At 38.7% G+C, this 21,079-nt stretch overlaps 1 protein-coding gene across 1 annotated transcript in view; it reads right to left on the bottom strand.

Moving 5' to 3' along the window:
- Nucleotides 1–692: 692 nt before the first annotated feature.
- The window catches only part of LOC129739076 (calcium-activated potassium channel slowpoke), a 191,324-nt gene continuing 170,937 nt past the window's right edge, over nucleotides 693–21,079 (bottom strand). The window contains exons 18-27 of the mRNA XM_055730463.1: nucleotides 20,975–21,007; nucleotides 19,811–19,946; nucleotides 15,131–15,196; nucleotides 14,439–14,613; nucleotides 14,148–14,372; nucleotides 13,802–14,081; nucleotides 13,597–13,733; nucleotides 13,384–13,526; nucleotides 7,629–7,848; nucleotides 693–7,557 (exon numbers count right to left, since the gene is read on the bottom strand). Coding sequence (XP_055586438.1) covers nucleotides 7,420–7,557; nucleotides 7,629–7,848; nucleotides 13,384–13,526; nucleotides 13,597–13,733; nucleotides 13,802–14,081; nucleotides 14,148–14,372; nucleotides 14,439–14,613; nucleotides 15,131–15,196; nucleotides 19,811–19,946; nucleotides 20,975–21,007 — 1,553 coding nt within the window. The 3' untranslated portion in view covers nucleotides 693–7,419. The remainder of the gene's footprint in view (nucleotides 7,558–7,628; nucleotides 7,849–13,383; nucleotides 13,527–13,596; nucleotides 13,734–13,801; nucleotides 14,082–14,147; nucleotides 14,373–14,438; nucleotides 14,614–15,130; nucleotides 15,197–19,810; nucleotides 19,947–20,974; nucleotides 21,008–21,079) is intronic.

The following is a 21,079-nucleotide window of genomic DNA, read 5'->3' as shown; positions in this document are numbered from 1 at the left end:
CGAGGTGCAACACGAGTTTTTTTAACACGTTCGTCGCCCAAAAAAAATCTCAGAGCATGAAAGTAAAGCGAGAGAGCTTCAGATTTACAACGCGTGGCAGAACTGAGCGGCAACCTTGCTTAAGAGAGCCGTCACCCATATATGGGTGACGTGGCGACGAACGTGTTAAGGAAGACTGAGGTGTGTTGTCTTCCTCAAGTCCATTAGCACCGCTTCATCCTTAGAGATAATTTTCTCGGAGGGGCTCGGTTCTCCCATGGTGAATGATGGTCGAGTTGTTTACGGAAATGATGGGCACTTCCGTGAACAACTCGACCATCATTCACAAAGACTGGTGAGACCTCGTCTTCGCTCATATTCTATTACGAAGACAGAAATCTCTTGCGTCATAAAATATGATCGAAGAACAATAATCTTAATCTAGTAATAAAAGTTAATCGATAGCAAAGTAGAGCAGAGTTGGATAATGAATATTTAAAAGAGAAAAATAAAAAAATGGACTCTTCGAGGAAACATCAAGTTTTATTGCGATCATGTGTGTGCTTATGTTCCAACAGCCATATAAATCCTTGCTGTTGGCGTCCAAGGTCAAAACGTGGTTCTGAGAGTTTCTTTGTTCAACTATTGTCACCCGACGCGCGGTGCAGAATAAGGGCCCGAATTGTCATCAAGAGAAACTATATTCTGTACCATCTATTTATACTGATTCGATTTTTTTTATTTCAATTTATAATTAACAATAATATTAACATTAACAACATTTCTCCTCGTCGGCCTGTCTGCACAGTTTGTTTACTTTCTTGAGAATACAAAAAAAAATCATACACCAATAGAGAACGAATACTATATTGACCGAAATGAAAACACCGATGGCTTTCGTTCTTACATAGGTAGTTGGTATAAATTTCTATCTTTAAAAAATCCAAAATTCTGGCTCCGTTCCGTGTGATTGCGCAATTTACGTTTTATTTTCTCGTTTCTGTAGATGTTTGTGTTCTATTCGGAATCTCAGCATCTCGGTTTGATGTTATGTTATGCTTAACATTATGGAACGTGAGTCAAGGTGCAACTTAATGAATTTTGTTTGAAGTTAAGTGACTATATTCTTCTAGCGTCACAAACCAAATAACAATTGTACGGTTATACGACAAATAAAACACATCTCTGCGTCCATATTGTTCCTATGTTTTTGCACGTGCTTCTTTTCCCTCTTGCTTCTTCTCTTTCTCTCTCTTTCTTTCACTCACTGCGTTAAGCTTTGCATCTTGCTCTTTTTTTCTAGATGTTATATTTTACGTACTTGATTTAGCATATTTTTCTCTTTCAACGGTCTCGTATCACAAGTTACATGGCGTAAACTGATCCATATTTTTGTATGGTAACCATTCATGTAGAGTTGCTAAAGTTGCAGAAGTGCAGGTTTCAACGGGCAAAACAGAAAAAAATCAATGTTCAACAGATATTGGCAAGGTTCGGCTTTTTTCTCTAAGTCTAAATGTTCCAGCATGTTACAACCTATGATTTTTGTAGATATTATATTATGTTTAATAGTTGTTTTCTTTTTCTATGTCAAAGCGCGCTGTTATTTTTTGCACTTTCCAAATTTCGGACTACAGGGAAGTAAGGAGCATGGGTAGTAGGTTTACGAAATGTATCTTGTGATTTTTGCGCTGATTTGTTGCTGTTGTTTGTTTTGTTAAATATTTCATTGATTGGACTAAAACAATACATTATTCACTGCTACCTAAATCGAGAAACTTAACGCAACACATTTGAGGCATTTTTTATGTTTTTTTTTATTTCGTTTTCATTGTTTGCTTGCTTTTGCTTTACACATGAATGGGTGGTTTTTATTTTTACTTCTTGCTATTTGCAATGAACCGATGATTGTTGTTGTTACCTTCTCCTTTTTTTCTTTTTCTTTCTAGCGAATGGCGTGTTTGTTTATGTAGTATTTGTTGTTAGTCACGATTTATCTAGAGGGTAAGTTTTGCTTGTTTTGCCTATTAGATTTTTTGGAATAATTTTAACATTCGTATGTACATTGATGTTTAGCGTAAATTATTTTTTTGTTAGCATTTTCTGGTTGATTTTATACGAAAATCTTTATATAAAAAGCCTAGACCATGTTTGCTTCATTTTTTTTGTTATATTTTGATTTTTATGTAAAGGGAAAACGGAACAAAATATTTGAAATAAAATGTGATCGCTCTATTGTAGCAGCATCATTTCGAGTATGAATTGCAATTTGCATGTCAAGATTTGTTATATTCAAATAATTTAACTATCTCGTCTCTGTTATCATATAGTCTTTAGATTTTCATTTACTTCACACTTGCTTGTATAAACTTGTTTTTCTTTACTCAAGGATTGAAGTAAAAACGTGTAAAAAATTAACTTACTATGCGCACGAAAAAATCCTACACTACGACGACATTTAGACGTTTTTACCATTGCTGGAATTAAGTATTGCATTATCGGATTATCGGAAGTTCTTTGGGGTAACCATATCGAACGTACATAGGAAAGGTTTCTTGGTTATGAAAAGCTTTTCGAAATCATCAAACGCTTGGAAAAATCGTAAAATTCAATTTACGTTTACGGATCAAATTCAAGAACAGAAAAATCCGGCTTAAAGAATAAGAAACATAGCTCTAATATATGTTGTGAGCCTACTTGGTTGATTAATTCTACTGAATCAAAGCAATCGATAGCTTCCTTTTAATTCAACCACGGTATAAGAAAAGTTCGGATACCGGCTTTTCGATAGCAACTTACTATCTTCTTCAGTGGCTGTTAATCGAAAACGCTCACTTAAGAAGAAAATAAGCAGCTATCGAAAAACCGGTATCTGAACTTTTCGTATACCGTGGTTGAATTAAAGGAGATCTCTCGATTGCTTTAATTCAGAAGAAATTTAGGAAATGATAGCAGTTATGATTCATGAACTTCAAATTTTTCATTCGCACACACTCATTAACTGCGTTATGAATTGCGAAGTTCGTGATAGTCGAGAAAATGTAAGTGTGTAAGCTTGTTCGAACCAAATTTTCTGTTCTAGGGTTTAATTGATTGTTTAAACAATACATTATAGTGCTGAATACTTTCCTTAGATGAGTACTGTGCTGCAAACCAAATCATAAAGAAAAACTTTCTCGTTGAATACATAAAATGCATACTTGAATGGGGCCCAACGTCAATGAATTATCAGCTCAAAGAACTTCCGTCGTTCGCTAGTTATGGTTTGACTTTATAATCTTTTGTTTATATCTTTACACGTTTAACAATATGAGTTAGCGTCGTAATATGAAGGAATATTTGCTGCTTTTATCGTGCTGCGTTTCCATCCGTTCATCTGCTGGCGGGGTCGCTTATTTTCATTCTGGCTCACTAAACTAGGATCAATATCTTTTTTACTTTTGTATATACACAAGCCTTCGTTAATTCCGGCACACTCATCCAAGCGTCCGAAATTTTACCATTTTTTTGTGTGGAATTTTCGATACTTTTCTGTTCTTCCATTTTTTCTACTATTCTATAGTGTGAGTTGTCGCTATTTTGGAATAAAGTTTCGTCCGCGGCAAATAATCGCGATTGTGGATGTAAAAGCTCGAATTTCGTTTGCACGATTTATATTTTTTTTAGTTTACTTTTCATATTAACAAGTTGCATATTTTTAAGACGAAAATCATAACAAGAAATGGTGCTCCGAATCTCAGCTGAGGAAGGTGTGATTTCGAAATGGTATTTTTAATTTTAGATTCGTTTTCTTTGAGATTAAAACAATCCAAATATGAAAAAAATAAACATTTGACAGCTCCTATACTCTTTTGCTGGACACATCGATGCTATTAGAAAATGTATTCTGCTGATGTTTTGCTTTGCTTCGTAATTTACAACATATTTTTATGGGTTTTTTGCGAAATTTTCTATAAAAATGCACGGTACTAATTCTGCGTAATTCTTATCTATCTGATGTTTACACGTAAAACGGTAAACACTCATATAAGCGGCAATAATGTTTACTTTTTAAACTGTATGGTTTCAGGCTAGTTTTGTCATTTTTTGCATGTTGTATTTTTCTTTTGTGTTAATCGTTCTTTGTGTGGGTTGTGGGTTTTCTTTTCAATTTCCCAACAGAGTTATTTATTCAGAGGTTTCCTCTGGCTTTCTGTTTTTTTTTTCTTCATGGTTTAGAGTGTAGCATCCTTCCTTGGATTCCCTGGTTGTTCCAGCGTGCACATGGCTTCGTAATTAGCGATAATCGGCTTTGGAGGCCTGTAGCACGTGGCGTGTAGAAACTGCTGCTTCCCACAATCATCTGCTTCCGTTCGGATTGATGGTTTATGTTGTTTGAATTCCGGTAAAATTTACTCAACTAACCAACGGTGGACACACCCCAGACAATAAAATGTACAAGCGTCGTTGAACTTAAATTTGAAGTCGGCTTAACTGATAGCTACTATATGCGCGTAGTTGTGTATGTGAAAGATGAAGGTAATAACTTGGCAGAGCTAAATATGACGATGAAATGTATCTCATTTCAATAAGAGTTCATTAGAGAAATGAACGAACATTTTCGGTCATTTTCACAGAAATTATAGATGTTCAATAGAATGAGTCGATTTGCGATCATTTTTGAATTTCTCAAACCCTGAGGTCTTAAAATATTCATTTTGATTCAAAATTCATCCATGATTTTTTGCAGAATCTTTTAGTAAGTAAATAAATTTGAACATTGTTTAGGTTTGTATGGAAAAATGGAATATTTTGCTCTGAAAAATCAACATAATTTTTGTTTCTTCTATGCAACCGAACCTGCTAATGTTTTTATGCCAATTTATTAATTCTTTGAGGAAAATTTTCCGCTAAACAAAAAAGTTATTAGCTGTTGAATAGGGATATGTCTTTTGGCATTGAAAAATAATCAATTCAACTGACATCACTGCTGGTGCCTAGCATGACTACTTTTCAAACAATACCTCGCTAGGCATCAGCAGTGATGTCAGTTGAATTGATTGTTTGCCAATGCCAAAAGTTACGAAAAGAGTTTGAACAACCAGTATCGGAAATAGATTGTGGTAATTAAAATCGTTTATGAGGATATCTCAATCACCATCGTAAAAATGTTTCTACTGATTGATTTTACATTATGCTTTTACGACACGCTTTGTACAAAAACAAATTGAATCGGGCGAATGATAAGTTAGTTCGTAAATAAGTTGCCAAGTTGTAGGAAATTCGTTGATTAGTTTTTACCGATTTAATCTATCATTGAAGTAAAGTGATTTACGATGAATGTGCGTGCGTGGCTTCCAGGGGTTTGCTAAAGAGAGAAAATTCTATGCATTTGGAATGGTAATGATCAACATTCCACAACTGCTTTACAATTTGCAACAATTCGCACATTTTCTCTCTCTCTGAGCACTATTTTAAATTCAAGTTTACTCATTTTCCTGCACAAATTGCCACAATTTACCACAATTTCAATCATTGACTGCACAACTTGTGGTGTGATCATTGACGGATCATTTCTCTTTATCTCAGTTCCCTGGTGGCTTCAATTGACATTAAAACTGGTCTCTCCTTTTCTTACCTCGAAATGCTAAAAAACAGAAACTCTTGACTGTAGAAATTTAGCGTGGTACAATCCAATTGACGAGGTGGCCTTGTGGTAAGGTGCCGGAGAGAAGACTCGGAGGGTCCGAGTACGATTCTCGGTTGGTGCCGTTTTTTTCAATTTACTCAAATTACTCTTCATCGTTTATTCGCCATTTTGTAGCATACCGTTTGAAAGTTTTTGAAAAGAAAAAATCGAGCGTCAAAACTTTTTCGCAAAAGCCAAATTGCTCGTCTATCTTACATGTTAGCGCCAATCTATGTTCTAAAGACTTTTTGCAAATGAAATTGTACGCAAATTTTATTCAGACATTTTTAGGAGAAAAAATCAATAACATGTAGAAAAATCATGTTGAAATTAGGATTTTCGTCCAAACTGAAGCTGTTTATTTTTGTAAAACTCCGCCAAAAATTAATACACTTTCACCACATATACAATTTAGGATACAGTATTCTTTAATGTTCCCAAAATCGTATAATTTAGATGGTGTTAAAGCAAGAATTCCGCAGAATTTAGAAGTAATAGCTATTCAACTCACTTAAAAGAGGTCATATTTAGTACTGGTTTTTGGAAAAGTGTGACGTGACGACGGAGCTTTACGCCTGTGCATCTCATGAATGGCTGAACCGATTTATACTTTTTTAAGAGCCCTTGCCAAGATCTTGATGATCATAAAGTTTGCTAGTTTTTCAAATACTAAGTTAAGAGAAAGTTAAACAACTGTACGTTTTTCGTGATGCGCACCCCAGCATCCCTATAGCAACTCTCCCGGGTCAAAAAGTTTTGACCCACTTTATTTGACAACTTTTTTGTTCATCCATTAACTACAAAACTGCATTTATAGAATTTTAATTTCACTAATTTTGTATCCTTAGGTTATTTTGAACTGCCCTCGGAAATAGAAAATCGAATCACAGACAGGTCCAGGGTGTAGCAGTGTGTTAGTAGGTGTGTTGAGGACTGTTAAAATAAAACAACAATTTCTTTTATGCAACAAAACTTTTCGATCTTTGGTTATCGTTCAACATCGGCTGCACCTACACGTATTTGACGACAACTTTCACATACACATCCTGCGAGAAACGAAATCTTCAACGGAGTTAAAACGGGAACAAAAATTTACAAAACAGTAACAAAAGAACAAATCCCGCACAATCTCAATTTCGATTTATCGGTTTTAGGATAACCTACAAGCTAATCGCTTCGCTGATCTATTTTATTATTTTTTGAAATTTTATATATTGTATTGTATATATCTCCGAACGGAATGGTGTGGGAAGCAAATGTTTCTCCTTACATATGAACTTATGTTTTTTTTCGTTCGTTGAAACGAATCGATGGGTTAAGGTGTAGGGTTCCGCTTCAATTCGGTTCAACTTGACAGCAAAAAGTTGCATACGATGTAAGTTTCCCGGCGTCTTCAATCCGAACGATTGCGTCATACCGACCGGTAGATTGCATCGTATCAGCTTTCAGCCGCATTACCTTTTATGTACTAGATCCCGCATTATACACGACTTTAAACTGAACTGTTTGGTTCGAATAAACCTTTTTTACTAGTTTAACCTAAAGAAACATTCTGTAATATAAGAAATTAAAACTATCTAACTCAAGTATTCGGTTCTTTTTCTATTTTTCGATTACCTTTGTTCGTTTGAAATCTATCGATTCTTGGAAAATAGTTTGAGAAACTTACGAAACATATGCTTGATATATTGCGTGATCTGGTACATAAAATCGGTTTCTTTTGTTCATATGTAAGAGTAGGGACCATCGGTTAAGGCGCTACACAGCAATAGTCAGGAGTTGTCGTCTTTATTGGATCCGCCCCCTCCGACCCCGGTCTGCTGGCTGTTCTGGTTACGTCCTCCTGCCGGACCTCGCACCGTGGCCGGTTTGTATTCCAGACCCGGATCAAACTGCATCAGTACGAATACCTGTGGGAGACACAAGTGAAAAACCATAAGAGAGATATCGATACGAGCGAAACATGACAAACGGAACCTACCTGATCTGTTGGCAGTAATGAAAAGTCGTCCGGCGGGTTGGTGATGACGTAACGTTTACTGCTGGCGTCACAACTTGAACTGGTGTCCCGAAACCGGTACAGTCCTATGCAGAGCATGCCGTAGGACTTGAGGGCAGCCACGAACAGGTCCCCGTACTTGCCGGCTTCACCGAACTGGGCCAACGGACCATCGTACAGGGAAATTTGACCTACTCGACACCTTGAACAAAATCAGAATTCGTTAAAAAATAGTCTTGTCAGTCAAATAGTTCTGATTTGCTGGTAATTATTGACTGTTCCAGTGTAACATATATGTTAAAGCTTGGTTTACTTGTCTATCCTGAACCAATTCTTCTTCTTCATCATCATCTTCATTTTCTTCTTCATGGTCAAAACTTGTATGCATCCTGGAAAATGAAAAACTTGCGTTCCCCATTTTTCTTTTCAACATACAGGGTCCGGCAATTGAACTGCTACATTACTTCAACAGTAATTATATCGTTGCACATGAAAGAGTTTTGAATGACCCCTCGTCGCTTTGTTTACTTTAAGTCTTATCTATCATTGGATGTAAGTGTTACTTTTGTAATCAGGTGTTATCCGGAAAAATGGATCTCGAACAGAAACGTAGCGCTGTGGTTGCCTTGTTCCTAGCTGGCAAACGGCAGAAGAATATAGTTCGTGAGCTGTCCGATATAAGTGTGTGCAGAAGTTTTGTATACCGTACAGTTAAAAGATAGCTGGAGACTGGAAGTGCCAAAACACGGTGTGGTGGGGGGCGCCGACCTACTGTGGTGACCCCTGCCATGGCGAAGATCGCCAAGAAGCGCCTTGAGAAATCCTCGTCGTGGTGCCACTAAATTGGCAGAGGATCTCAACATATCAGATCGAAGTCGGATCCTGAAAGATAAACTTCAGACCAAGCCCTACAAGATCCAAAAGGTTCAAGACCTTACGGTGAAGCAGAAACAAGAACGGGTTAAAAGAGCGAAGTCGCCGCTGAAGCGGGCCGCGGAAGGAAAGTTGAAGAATATCGTGTTTACCGAAGAGAAACTCTTCACCGTACAGCAGTTCGTGAATAAGCAGAACGACAGAGTTTAGTTGCCAGACAAATCACGAAGCCATATGCCGACTTGCTGACGGCCACCCGGCGGAAGAAACCAGCATCGGTGATGGTTTTCCAGGGTTCATTTCGAGCTCCGAGTGGCTGGCGAGTTCGCCAGACCTGAACTCTATGAACTTCGCTGTTTGTAGTATGTTGGAGGCCGAAGTCTGCTCTAAAGCCTAGTGTACACTAGGCAACATGAACTGCGATATTTGTTATGAGACGAAGTTTGTTGTCTGTTGTTGTTGTTGTTGGAAACCTGAGACGGTCTCAGTGTCTTCCGAAGAAAATGGGAGACGCTGAGACCGTCTCTAGACGAACCGTCTCCTAGTGTGGACTAGGCTTAAGAAACATGAAGGTGTGGAGGTCCTGAGTGGTTAAACTAAAGAGCGAACAAGTGGAACTTAACCAGTGAATTTTGAAAAAGAAATTTGTTTTCAAGAGAAATTGAATGAATTTGAAATAAAAAGTTGTTGTTTTGATCAATTTATATGTGGACCCTGTAGTATGGATACATAGAACATGCATTGCAGATACTACTACGGCCAGTCCAACCATGTGATGAAAACGCAAAAGATACAGGAACAAGGGAAAGATGAAGCATGAATTTCCCTGCCAAACGCTTCTTATGATTATGTAGAGTTAGGTTATAAAGTGATAATGTTGAAAATGTACAGTTAAAATCATAAATAAAAACAAAAAAATGGGTTGATCTCACCAGAACATTCTTCTCCTACTCCGTTAAAATTCCATTCCCCACTGTCGACTTCGTACGCCATACGAAATTTCTATCCGAGTACATCGCTAAAGTCAACGTTCCTGGACATGTACTTTCCCTTTAACTTTTTTTTTACGATTTATCGGTCGTTATGTGAAGACGCTCGATGCTCTCATCACAAGGTTCTTCGTCATTTTTAATAAGCTCTGGCATCGGCTTCAGCTGTAGGTAACTAGACATTATCAGGCTTGGCAAAAGTCATCGTCATGAGGCGTGAAGCTGTGACTGTGAAGCCTCTTGGTCCGTCAAACTCAATTGACTGTTCCTTAACGACCAGTCACTTCGTTTGCCAGTCATTCATTCCCCAGTCATTTGAAGCTAAAATAATAACCTAGTCAAGCAATCGCATTCAAACGACCGATGACGAAAAAGAAACACATTTATTATTATTGTTGCTGCTGTCAGCAAGCCGAAGACGACCGAAGAGGAACAAGAAAAGCATTTATTATTATTGTTGCTCCTGCCAGCAAGCTCGTTTTCAGTTTTTTATTGCTATTGTTGATCTCTGCCAGCAAGTCGTTCAATTAGTTGTACCTGCCGTCAGCAGCCGATCGAAGTGTGAAGAGATTTGCCAGTCACTCTCAGGAGAAATTTTGACCATGTGTAGGAGCTTCGCCAGTCGATGATGAAGAAATGTTGATTGTTGTCGTGCTTTATCCGTCATGCGAATAGTGAGGCTCCGTCAATTGAGAACAGTGCCAGTCGTTTGATGAAACAAAACTAGTCGGGTCAAGCGTGACGGGCGAAATTTACCATCACTGGACATTATACAGCAATTTTTGATGGAAATCCAAAGTATCAAACTCCTGAACATTTTTTCCCAGGAGTTAAAATTAGCAGCCAAATTTCACAAACGTCGTTCACAGCCGACAACCGAACCGACATAAGCCGTTTAAGCTCCCTTGGTGGAACTCTGAGCTACGAAGAAGCCGTAATTCAGCTCGCAAAGCGCGGAAACGTTACTTCAAAGAGAAATCTGATCAAAACAAATCGATCTTATCTCGTTTAGAAGTCGAGTACTCGGCCCTGCGAAATACTGCCTTTAAACGATACATATCGAATAGACTGGCCCATAACAAAAAAAATCCTTATATTCCACGTGGCACCCCCTGGGTTGGTGCTTCTAGGTGTAAAAATGACTTTCTGAAAGTTTCAGGTCATTTGGCAGAAGCACGAGCTGGCGCAAAGGACTTAAAATTTGTATGAAGATTTTCGGAAAAATGTATGAAAAATCGCCATACATTCACTCTTTGTGTTCTAAAATATGTTTCCAGTATGCTAGAAAGCTCAGAATTTCAGGAATTGTAGTTCATACAATGACAAACAAGTTTGTAGAAGATTGTGACGCGATACGAGTTGATTCTGATGAGTTATTTGCAATTGAATGTGTGATTGTCGCATTTCATCGATATAACGTGAACGGTGTATGGGCTAATAATCGCACTATTTTGATCGCATCGTCACACAATGAGAACAAAATATATAAAATTTGTGTCCTCGGCAAAGTTGTAGCTGATTCTATAACAAAAAGTTGCAACTATGCCGAGGACACAAACTTTCTATCTGTTATCTTATGTGTGACAACGCGATCAAGTTATAACTAATAATCCACCAATATACCGTTCACGATATATCGATGAAATGCGAAAAAAATCACACGTTCAATTGCAAATAACTCATCACAGTCAACTCGTATCGCGTCACAATCTTCTACAAACTTGTTTGTCATTATTTGAACTACAATTCTGAGCTTTCTAGCATACTGGAAGCATATTTTAGAATACAAAGAGTGAAGGTATGCCGATTTTTCATACATTTTGCTGAAAATCTCCATACAAATTTCAAGTCCTTTGCGCCAGCTTGTGCTTCTGTCAAATGACCTGAAACTTTCAGAAAGTCATTTTTTCACCTAAATGCACCAATCTAGGGGGTGCCGCGTTGAAAACAATGTTGTAAAAATCATTCCATACAAATTTGGGCCAGTCTAATATCGAACATCGAACGCAACGTTAAGCCAGATGCATCTAGCTTTTGGACGTTCATGAACAGCCGCCGCCTTAAAAATTGGGTTCCATTTTCTGTACCGTTTCATGGATGCACCTCGAACAGTACCAGAGAATCAGCTGATTTGTTCGCTGAATTTTTCAGCAGCATCAACTGCTCATTGTGCTGATACTTATTTTGGAAATCTGCCAAACTATGACGTCAGGCTACCGCAACCTCTATTCACCGATCAGGAGGTGCTAAATGTTCTCAGTTCGCTCGATCCATCGAAAGGTCCAGGTATAGACGGAATTCCATCGTCATTGGTTTAGAGATAGCTGTTTCTCTTGCAACACCGCTTTGTCTAATTTTCAACCGATCCATCACAGAAGGAGTTTTTCCTAGCCGTTGGAAAATTGGTTAAATTTCTTCAATTCATAAGTCTGGAAATGCTCATCGTGTGGAGAACTACCATCCAACTTCAATCCTCTGCTGTTTTTCAGAAGTGCTTGAAGTTTTGATGTACGAAAGGCTTTTTTCAGCAGCTACACTGTTACTTGCCGAGGTCCAGCACGGGTTTATCCGGAAAAGATCGACGTTGACCAACTTGAAGTGCTATGCCAGTGAATTGCATGCTCTAACTGATGAAAATGCAGGTGGACTGATTATAAGTCGACTTTGCCAAAGCCTTCAAAAAAGTGCCTCGTATGGTCGTGATGGAGAAACTTAAGCGCTAAGGATTCCCAGAATGGACAACCAAAAGGTTGCATTCCTGCCTGTTACATCGTCAAGGCTTTATAAATATTCGTGGAATTAATTCTAATGGTTTCGGTATGCCGTTTGGGGTTCCACAGGGGAGTCACTTAGGACCGCTTATCTTTATGGTTTTCATAAACGTCCTACCAACTTCGCCAAAACTACTGTTCGCAGATGATTTGAAAATCTACAGGATCATTGACTCGAGAGTGGACTGTGCTGCGCTTCAAAAAGACATCAATAGACTACTCGCATGGTGTGGAAAACATGGGATTGAAGTAAACGCCGATAGTGCAAGTGTATTCGAATACTCTTTTGGTGGTACTCTGCTTCAAAGAGTTGTCACCATCAAGGATCTAGAAGTAACCAGCTTAAGCCTTCGCTATGTTTAGATTCCTGCGACGAAATACTTTGAGCTTTGAGGACCCATACGCTCTCAAAACAGTGTTCTGCTCTTTAGTGCGAAGTGTCTTGAAATATGCGGCACCAGTTTGGGCACCCTGCCAGTCTATTCATATCGAACGAATTCAGGAAAAAAAAATCTTCGATATGCACTGCGTCGACTGCCCTGGTGAGACCGCGTAAGGCTACTGCTTCAAAGAAGAACATATTTGCAAAGAAGAACACTGTTGACTGTCCAAAATTATTCCAAAGCTTGAGTTTGCGCAAATAAACCACCTTCTGGCTACAAGCTTGTCGTTTGACAGCATCAAACGTTGAAAAATCATTCAGTTTGATCATCTTAGAGTGTCTGAGCCCATCATATTTGCCTACGTCTCTTTGCATGTGCCAAACAAAGCGATCAAAATTAATCCCGGCTAAACGGTGAAAGATAGACACTTGATGTCTTCGAGACAATTTACAATGCAACAAGAACTGAGGACACTGGGGGGATCCATTTGTGACCAGTAAGTTTTCTTACTGCTTAGTTTAGTTTAGTCAAGGATGTACCTTAGTGTGTGTATAATTCCTGAGCACAAAGCTAGCCAGAGGGGTTACGTCAACATCCCAAAATATGGCTATAGATTGATGTAAAAAATAAGTAGTTAATATACCGGAACAGTCTACAAGAATCAGTAATCGGAAATTCGAACAGAAATATCGAAGGCATCAGTTTGAAGAGTTCAGCTTACCTATCTCTATTGCTCAAGCTTTCCGGTGTGCTGTAGCCTCCGCGCAGGCCAGCACCTTCGGCCAGGATCAGTTCCAGTTCCGGCGTTGCACCACCCGTAATCAGCGAACGGATCAGTGTTAAGGCGTTTTGATTGAAGTATGTCTGCAGGAAGGGAATGAAAAAAAATTAGATTAAGATAAGTACGAAAATCATCCCTGAAAAGGAAACTTACCGTCGACATCAGGGAATCGAGCACGCTCACGGCGAACGCTGTACCACAGGCGAACGGCTGCGTGAGGTACAGTTCAGTGTCCGGATCGTCGTCGTCGTCCTGGTCCAAGAACTGTACGTTGCTATCGTTAACTAACTCTGTTTTACGTGGAAGGGAAAAAGATAGGTTGAGAATTGTAACAAAGTGTTGGTGTCAGACATCATACCGGTGATCATTGGCACGTTGGAACCATAGACCGAACCCCGTCGTTGCAGCACAATTGGACTACCAACGGGCGTTAGATTATCCTGTTCGGAACCACGTTGACTCAGCACCCCTATCGTGTCGTCAAACGTCATCGCTTTGATGTTGAGGGAGGCTAAGATGGCTTCCTTATCGGCTAACGTCGGATCGTCGTTGCTAGGAACTTTTGCCGATAGAATACAACACATATCACAAAGGTTCACGTTGACCGCCCGAAGATCTGCTCTACTCAGTGGAGATCCCTAAAATGTTGAATGGAAAGAATGAAGATAAGGGTCTTTGAAAACGAAGGGTCATTGACAGCTTACATTCAGTACGGATATTTTCGGCAGATTCTGCAGCATCTTCCACTCGCGCCGGATGTAGTCAACCGAACCCACGATCACGACGTGTTTCAGCTCGTGGTAATGAAAGTTTGAAGCACGTAGTGGCATCACGAGGTTTCTTAATCCTATCAGTGGCGAGTCCGGATCGGCGAACAGGCAAACAACGACGTGCCCATTCAGTACAGTCATGGCCGCTTGGTTTCGGTCCTGCGAAATACGAATAAATTTGCCATATTTTGTTCAAGCATCGCAAATGGTATCATTAGAACCTACCAGTATACACTCCTCTAAGCTCTTGGCAGGACTCCAGTGGAACATTCCGGTCGAATCGTATTTCATCTCCGTCTTCTCGAAATCGAAATCCTTGGACTGATCGTCGGCAATTCCGGCTTGAAGGGTTACGCCGTTCTGATTCTGTGCACCCGATCCACCGCCTCGACTCGTAGGCCTGCAATTCCATTCCATTCAGAAAATCTTGAGTTAACCCGATTGTGAACATAACGCTGAATCAGTAAGACAGGACTAGTAGTACAAAACATGCTGTTCATCAAACTAAACTCGCGTGGTGTTGGTGTGTTCAAAAACTGAAGACCAAACAAACCAACTATCAACGTACGTACGGAAAAGAAACTATAAGGAAGTGTGGTACGCGCTCGAGAGTTTTCAAACACTCTGACGCCAACTAAACAAAAAGCAGAAGGTAGGTTTTGAGATGGGTTCAACCAAATGTTCTACTATCAAGGCAAGTGTGCTGTGGGTGTTTGTAAATAATGACGGCAAACTAGTTTCATAGAACAAAACCAAAATGCTACCAGTAGGAATCAAACCAAGTGAGAAATGCTACAAAAAGGGGGTTCTAGTGTTGACAAAACTGGCAACGGAACAATCAGGGAAAAAGGGGAGCTTTAGTTCCACAGAGGGTGCGTTGCAGCTTGTAAGAAGTAAACAAACGGAATGATTCGTACATGAGCTTTTTCACTTCGTATGCTAGCTGATAGCCCGCGTATGGACTCGGCTCTGTTTCCACGGGCCTGCAACGAGTAGGAGTAATGGATAAAGTACTGAGTGAATCGGTTCGAATGTTGTACAAAAATGTGGAATGGAACTGTAGTTGAGCTATGTTTGTCTTTAACAAGAGTAAAATTTGAACTTGAGTCCTACCCACTCTGAAGTCCATCAATTTAAAAGTTTTTGGTAGCCCTAAATATATTTCTCTAATACATCGTATTCCTTTAGGTAACGTGGTGCCATCTACCTTAATTTGGCAACAATATTGTGTTGGATCAATTCACAATCCTTAGATGGCACTATAACACAAAAATTGAGCAAAATTTCAAAACAAAAAAACGAAGTAATTGTTTTAGCATCGTGTGGAATCATGTACAGTACCGTTCATAATTGTATAGAAATTGGAAGCACGCGCACTCTCGCTTTGATTTTGAACTTCTATAACTTATTACCCTGATGATATTTTTTGATCAAATTTTCTGCGTAAGATAGATCAACTATCACATTATTATATCAAAAAAATTGAGCTTTCTAAAGATTGTGTGGCCAGAGATACAGTAATTCTAAGGAAATTGGACTTTTTTAACTTTTCCCATTAAAACTGCAAAATCTCAGAAACTACGCAACGTTTTCTATCAAAATTTTGCAAAGTGATTGTTGTAATATAAAGTTACCATGTCTGAAGTTTTTGAAAAGTTCTATCGATGGGATCAACAGCTACACGATGTTCAATATTTCAGAATTTTGGACGATTCATGTAAACAATATCTTTTCCATCGACAAATCAGTCAAATAATGTCTGACAGAAGCAATGAAGAAAAGAAAAAAAATGAATAAATGATCCATTTGTGTTTTGAATTCAGAATCTCACTAAATTGTTCAAGGTTTTTGATTGAAACAGATTTACTGGTTGTTGAACATAAAATATGTTTCTCCTATGTAAACATTCGTCCAAAATTGTATGGAAATCGCATTTTAAGGTTCATGCCTAAAATATTGTACCTACATCGCGTAACTTTTGATCTCATCGATAGAACTTTTCAAAAATTTCAGACATGGTAACTTTATTATATAGTTTTAATCGTAAAAGTCCGATTTCCGTACAATTTTCTGTATCTGGCCACATAATCTTTAGAAAGTTCAAATTTTTTGATATAATAGTGTGACAGTTGATCTATCTTACGCAGAAAATTAGATTAAAAAAATCATCAGCGAAAAAAGTTATGGAAGTTCAAAGTCGAAATGACGGAGCGCTAGCTTCCAATTTCTATACAATTACGAACGGTACTGTAAGTCTTGAATACGATCGGCTGTTTCCTGCTAACAGTAGCCGGCAACAAGTGGAAGGTGAGCAGATTTAAAAGGCTTCTTCAAAACCCATTTTGTACAGGGACGTCTTTTGAAATATAAACAGGTTTTAACTAATTTAGTGTGGTTCCTAGAAAAATAAGCTCACTTACAGTGTCGGACAATAGAATAGGACCGCTCTAATGCAAAATATTCAAATCACCTTTAAACTGCTAATTCAAATATAATCATATGCGACACCTAGCGGCAAGCACTTATTGTAGTATGCCAACTTTGTATACTGCACGTTTGTTGTAATCAAAGCAACCCGTTTGTTCTACTCGACCAGAAAGCTGTCAGAGGGTGAAAAAAGTCGCGTCATAAAATAAGACCAGCTCATCGATTCGGCTGTTCAAGCATTTTCAGCGCTCTAGATTTGAAAAAAGGTGTTGTTTTCGGTGTTGTCTGTCCATTTTCCTGTCCTGGTAAGTATTTCCCATAAAATTGATCATGTAAATCATGAAAACAAACAAAAAAATAAAGATTTCCTTCCTTCTACTCTGTTTTCAGCAAAAAAGCGATGGGTCGGGCACAGCACTGCACGAAGGTCCAGTGAGCGATCATCCGGAATCTGCACAAGGCTGGCAAAAGCCAACGCGAGATTTCCGACTACTTAGGAAGTTCCAAAACTTTCGTTTTCTACGCGCTTCACAGCACCGGCAAACGGGAACTGACCGGCAGCCCCCGCAAAACGACGCCGAAGGACGATTCGGCAATCAAGCGGGCCTCGCAAAAAGACCCTTTCAAAGCGTCCAAGCAGATCAGAGACGAGCTGAACTTATCTGTGAGTTCCCGAACGGTTCAGCGACGGTTGACGGAGAAGGGACTAGGAGGGAAAAGTCCCCGGAAGGTGCCGATGCTGACGCCGAAGCACTTGAAGGCGCGGCTGAAGTATGCGAAGGACCACTTCGATTGGGTCGGTCCGGAAAAGGAGAAACTATGGAGAAATGTGCTGTGGTCGGATGAGACCAAAGTGAACCTCATCGGCTCGGACGGAAAGAGTTGGGTCCATCGCCCACTTGGCTGTGCGTATATGCCTCAGTATTCAAATAAAACATTCAAACATGGAGGAGGTAGCATCATGGTGTGGGGGTGGTTTTCTTGATACGGGGTGGGTCCCTTGTACTGGATCGACCGGATTATGGACCAGCATCTCTACGCCCAGATACTTCGGGAAGTAATGCTGCCACACGCCAAGTGGGAGATGCCCCTAAAATGGCAGTTCCAGCAGGACAACGACCCCAAACATACCGCTAAAACGGTTAAAAAGTGGTTCCAGGATAATAAGGTAGACGTTATGGAGTGACAAGCACAGTCCCCTGATCTCAATCCCATAGAGAACCTACACTCAGGCAAATTCTTATTATAATTTTCATAAGATGCATTTTATGAACAGCTTTTTAGAGTGTAAAATAGTTTTTCATAAGAGTCTTATGAAATTCTTTTAAATTTCATACGATATTCTTTTGAAAAAAAGAAGAAACGGCATTGTGAAAAAATAATGAACTCATTCATTTCATCAGTCATCTATTTCATCGTCGTCAGAAGCACTAACCAATTGTAAAGTTACGCTTCAATATCAATGTTATTCTGATATTCTAAAGGAAAGTTTTCGTTTAAATTTAATACTAATGAAGGTTGAGAATACTTGTAAGATCAATGAAAACATTTTATTTTTTACTCACATTTCAGATTGTCTACTAGCATGAAGCGCGAAGGCAAATGGCCGAGGCGTCAATAAAATTGGGTGTTGACGGGCTGCTGGTTGTCGCCATTATGTTATTTCAAACAAATTAATCAAAAATAAAATGATTTGAAAAACAATCTTCAATTATTTTCATTGGATGCGAAACATTCTTTTCTCATAAGAATATCTTATGAAAAACAACAAAGCCTTATTGAAACCGATGTTCATCCATTGAGTTCATTCCATCATAAGACAATCTTATGAATTTCATTACTTTTTCGCATGGCGCCACTTCATAAGAGAATCTTATGGCATACTTAATAGGATTTTTCTGAGTGTATGGGAAATAGTTAAACGTAAGGTGTACACCGAAAAATCAAAAAACAAGCAGCAGCTGAGGGAGAGAATCCAGGCGGTGTGGTACGCTATCCCGGTGAGAACGTGCCAAAAGCTGGTGGAGTCGATGCCGAACCGGGTGCGAGAAGTGATGCGTAATAAGGGTTATACCACCAAGTACTAACCCTGCAAATCGATCACGGTATGAATTTCTTTTTTTTTTTTAATTTTTTTTACCATGAATTCTAAAGCGGTCCTATTTTATGTCGCGTTATTTTAGTCAGTAAGTATGCTAAAAACGTATTTTTAAATAAAGGACAATTGTTTTAACTACAGATGATTTAATTTCTTCGAAGAATGGAATTTACAATTTGTAAATGGTTTGATGCACTTAAATGGAAATTTTTTTCTCAAAGTTTTGTCACTTTCTGTTTTGGATTGAGCTGTGGTCCTATTCTATTGTCCGACACTGTAGCTGGGATGTGTCAACAATATTTTGATCGCAAACTTATTTTATCAGACTCAAATTCAAACTGGGAATTCTCTTGCCTTGGCGAACATGATCCTAGTTTAAAATACTAGTTGAGTGTCCATTTTTTGCGATTTGTTTTTCCCATGTTAAAGTAAAGAGGTGAGAAGCGGAGGTAAATTGATTTTGGTATATCGTTAACATTAAAGATTATAAACGCTTTCGCGTCCTATTTTCTGCTGGGAGAATTGGTGACTAATCCATCAGCGCTTTTGGATTTTGGCAATGACAACTCTTCTGCTTGCTGCCCGTTATTGTACTGATATTTTGGTGGTTATTTTTCTCGTCATCCTCCGTATACGTAATCAAGTGTGCGTGAGGAATGTCAAAATCAGCTCAAAAACTTTTTACCGCATGGGTAAAAATGATTATATTTTGAGTAAAAATGGTTGACAGTGTGATGTTGACATTTGCAAAATTTTCAAAATGAAATAGCTTCATAATAGCCGAAGAGGCGTAAAAGCAAACAAGTACTAGTTTTGTACAAAATTTGCGGTCTTGGAACTATTTACTAGAAATTTTAAAATTTTTAGATATTAGATTCGCTTCTTCGGCGTCACTTTAATGCAACGCATAATCAGTTCTTTGACAAAAAAAAACTACACGCTCATTTAAAAAAAACACTTTCTTTGCTGGAGCTCTCCCTGACCGGATGTGTCAAGCATGGTCTCCTGTTAATTTTTGAAGACAATATTTTCCTGAACAAACATCATATTTTTTTTTCATCAAGTTACTTACCGATTGTACGTCGTAGGTGATACTTGATTATCCGATGACTGTCTATTTACATTAGGTTTAACTTTGTTAACTTGTTTGGTAGCGTTAAGCATCTGATTGGAGCCCATTGTCGTACCTCGTCGGTTGCGGTTGATCACTTTTATTGGGAGGGTCATGGGGTTTGATTCAAAATAGAAATTGTAAAAAATTGAAAAATAAATTAGTTGCTTTTCATATGAAGAGTGCAGTTCGAGATAATGTTTTGAGAATACGTTGAGATCGATAAAATATGACACAATGGAGCACATCAGATACTCCCATCTAGGAGAACAGAACAGAACAGAAACGAAATGCTAAAGCAGACCATAGACTACACAACATTTGCACAAATGCGATGAAATTCGATGACATTCAGTCGCTGTGAATACGATTTGCATCGTGTATGGCACTGTTTGAATGAGCGCGCAAACGGTTTGAGTAGAATCGGTCGGGATCGAAATGTTTTGTACAAACCACCCTCTATGGCATGGTGTATGGTGCTGTTTTAACAAACTTCAGGTCATTTACGCGGCCCCAGCCTGGTTGGGGGTGGTTTTTTGATGTTGCTTTTACTGTTACTGTGTTCGCGCGAAACATGTTTGTATTGCATTTTGTACAGATGTGGTGTAGTCTATGGTTCGCTTAATAGGACTTTGTACAGTTTTTTCTCGTTCTCCTTGATCGAAGCAATTCTAGATTGTGGCTTTCGCAATGATGTGCGAACTTCGAAGCTTATTACAAAGTTCAACATTCAAGAAAATTGAAATTTCAAAGAAACAAAATAATTGATGGTAATTTTGTGTATTCAGTGTTGTATTGGGAAGTGTGCCTGAGTTCTGAGTAGTTTGTGTGTTGGATGTTGAAGAGACTCATTTTGTGGAAAAAATTGAGAACAAGAGAGAAAGTAGAGAGAGCAAGTATTTGAAACAACCAAGGTGGAAAGAAATCGAAATTTGAACATCGACTGGATTGAAACGAAGCTAAACAAATTTTCCGGACAGATTTGCAAATCAAGTTTGTTTAAAAAAAAAAAAGATTTGAACTTTTTTTTATTAGGTAGGTGATGTAGATAAAGAATGGTGATTTTTGACTGGCATTAGAGATAGAAAGAGAGCAATAGAAAGTTACATTTCGTTGGACACTCACAGTTGATATCCTCCCGATCCCTGGTAATGTCGCCTGGATTTTGTTTTGTAATATTTAAATTTTGTTTATTTTTTGGAATGATGGTGATGAATTTGCCAAACATGC

The sequence above is a fragment of the Uranotaenia lowii genome, chromosome 1 (assembly GCF_029784155.1).
Source record: "Uranotaenia lowii strain MFRU-FL chromosome 1, ASM2978415v1, whole genome shotgun sequence".
Taxonomy (NCBI): Eukaryota; Metazoa; Arthropoda; class Insecta; order Diptera; family Culicidae; genus Uranotaenia; species Uranotaenia lowii.
This window is presented reverse-complemented; position numbering and strand designations above follow the sequence as displayed.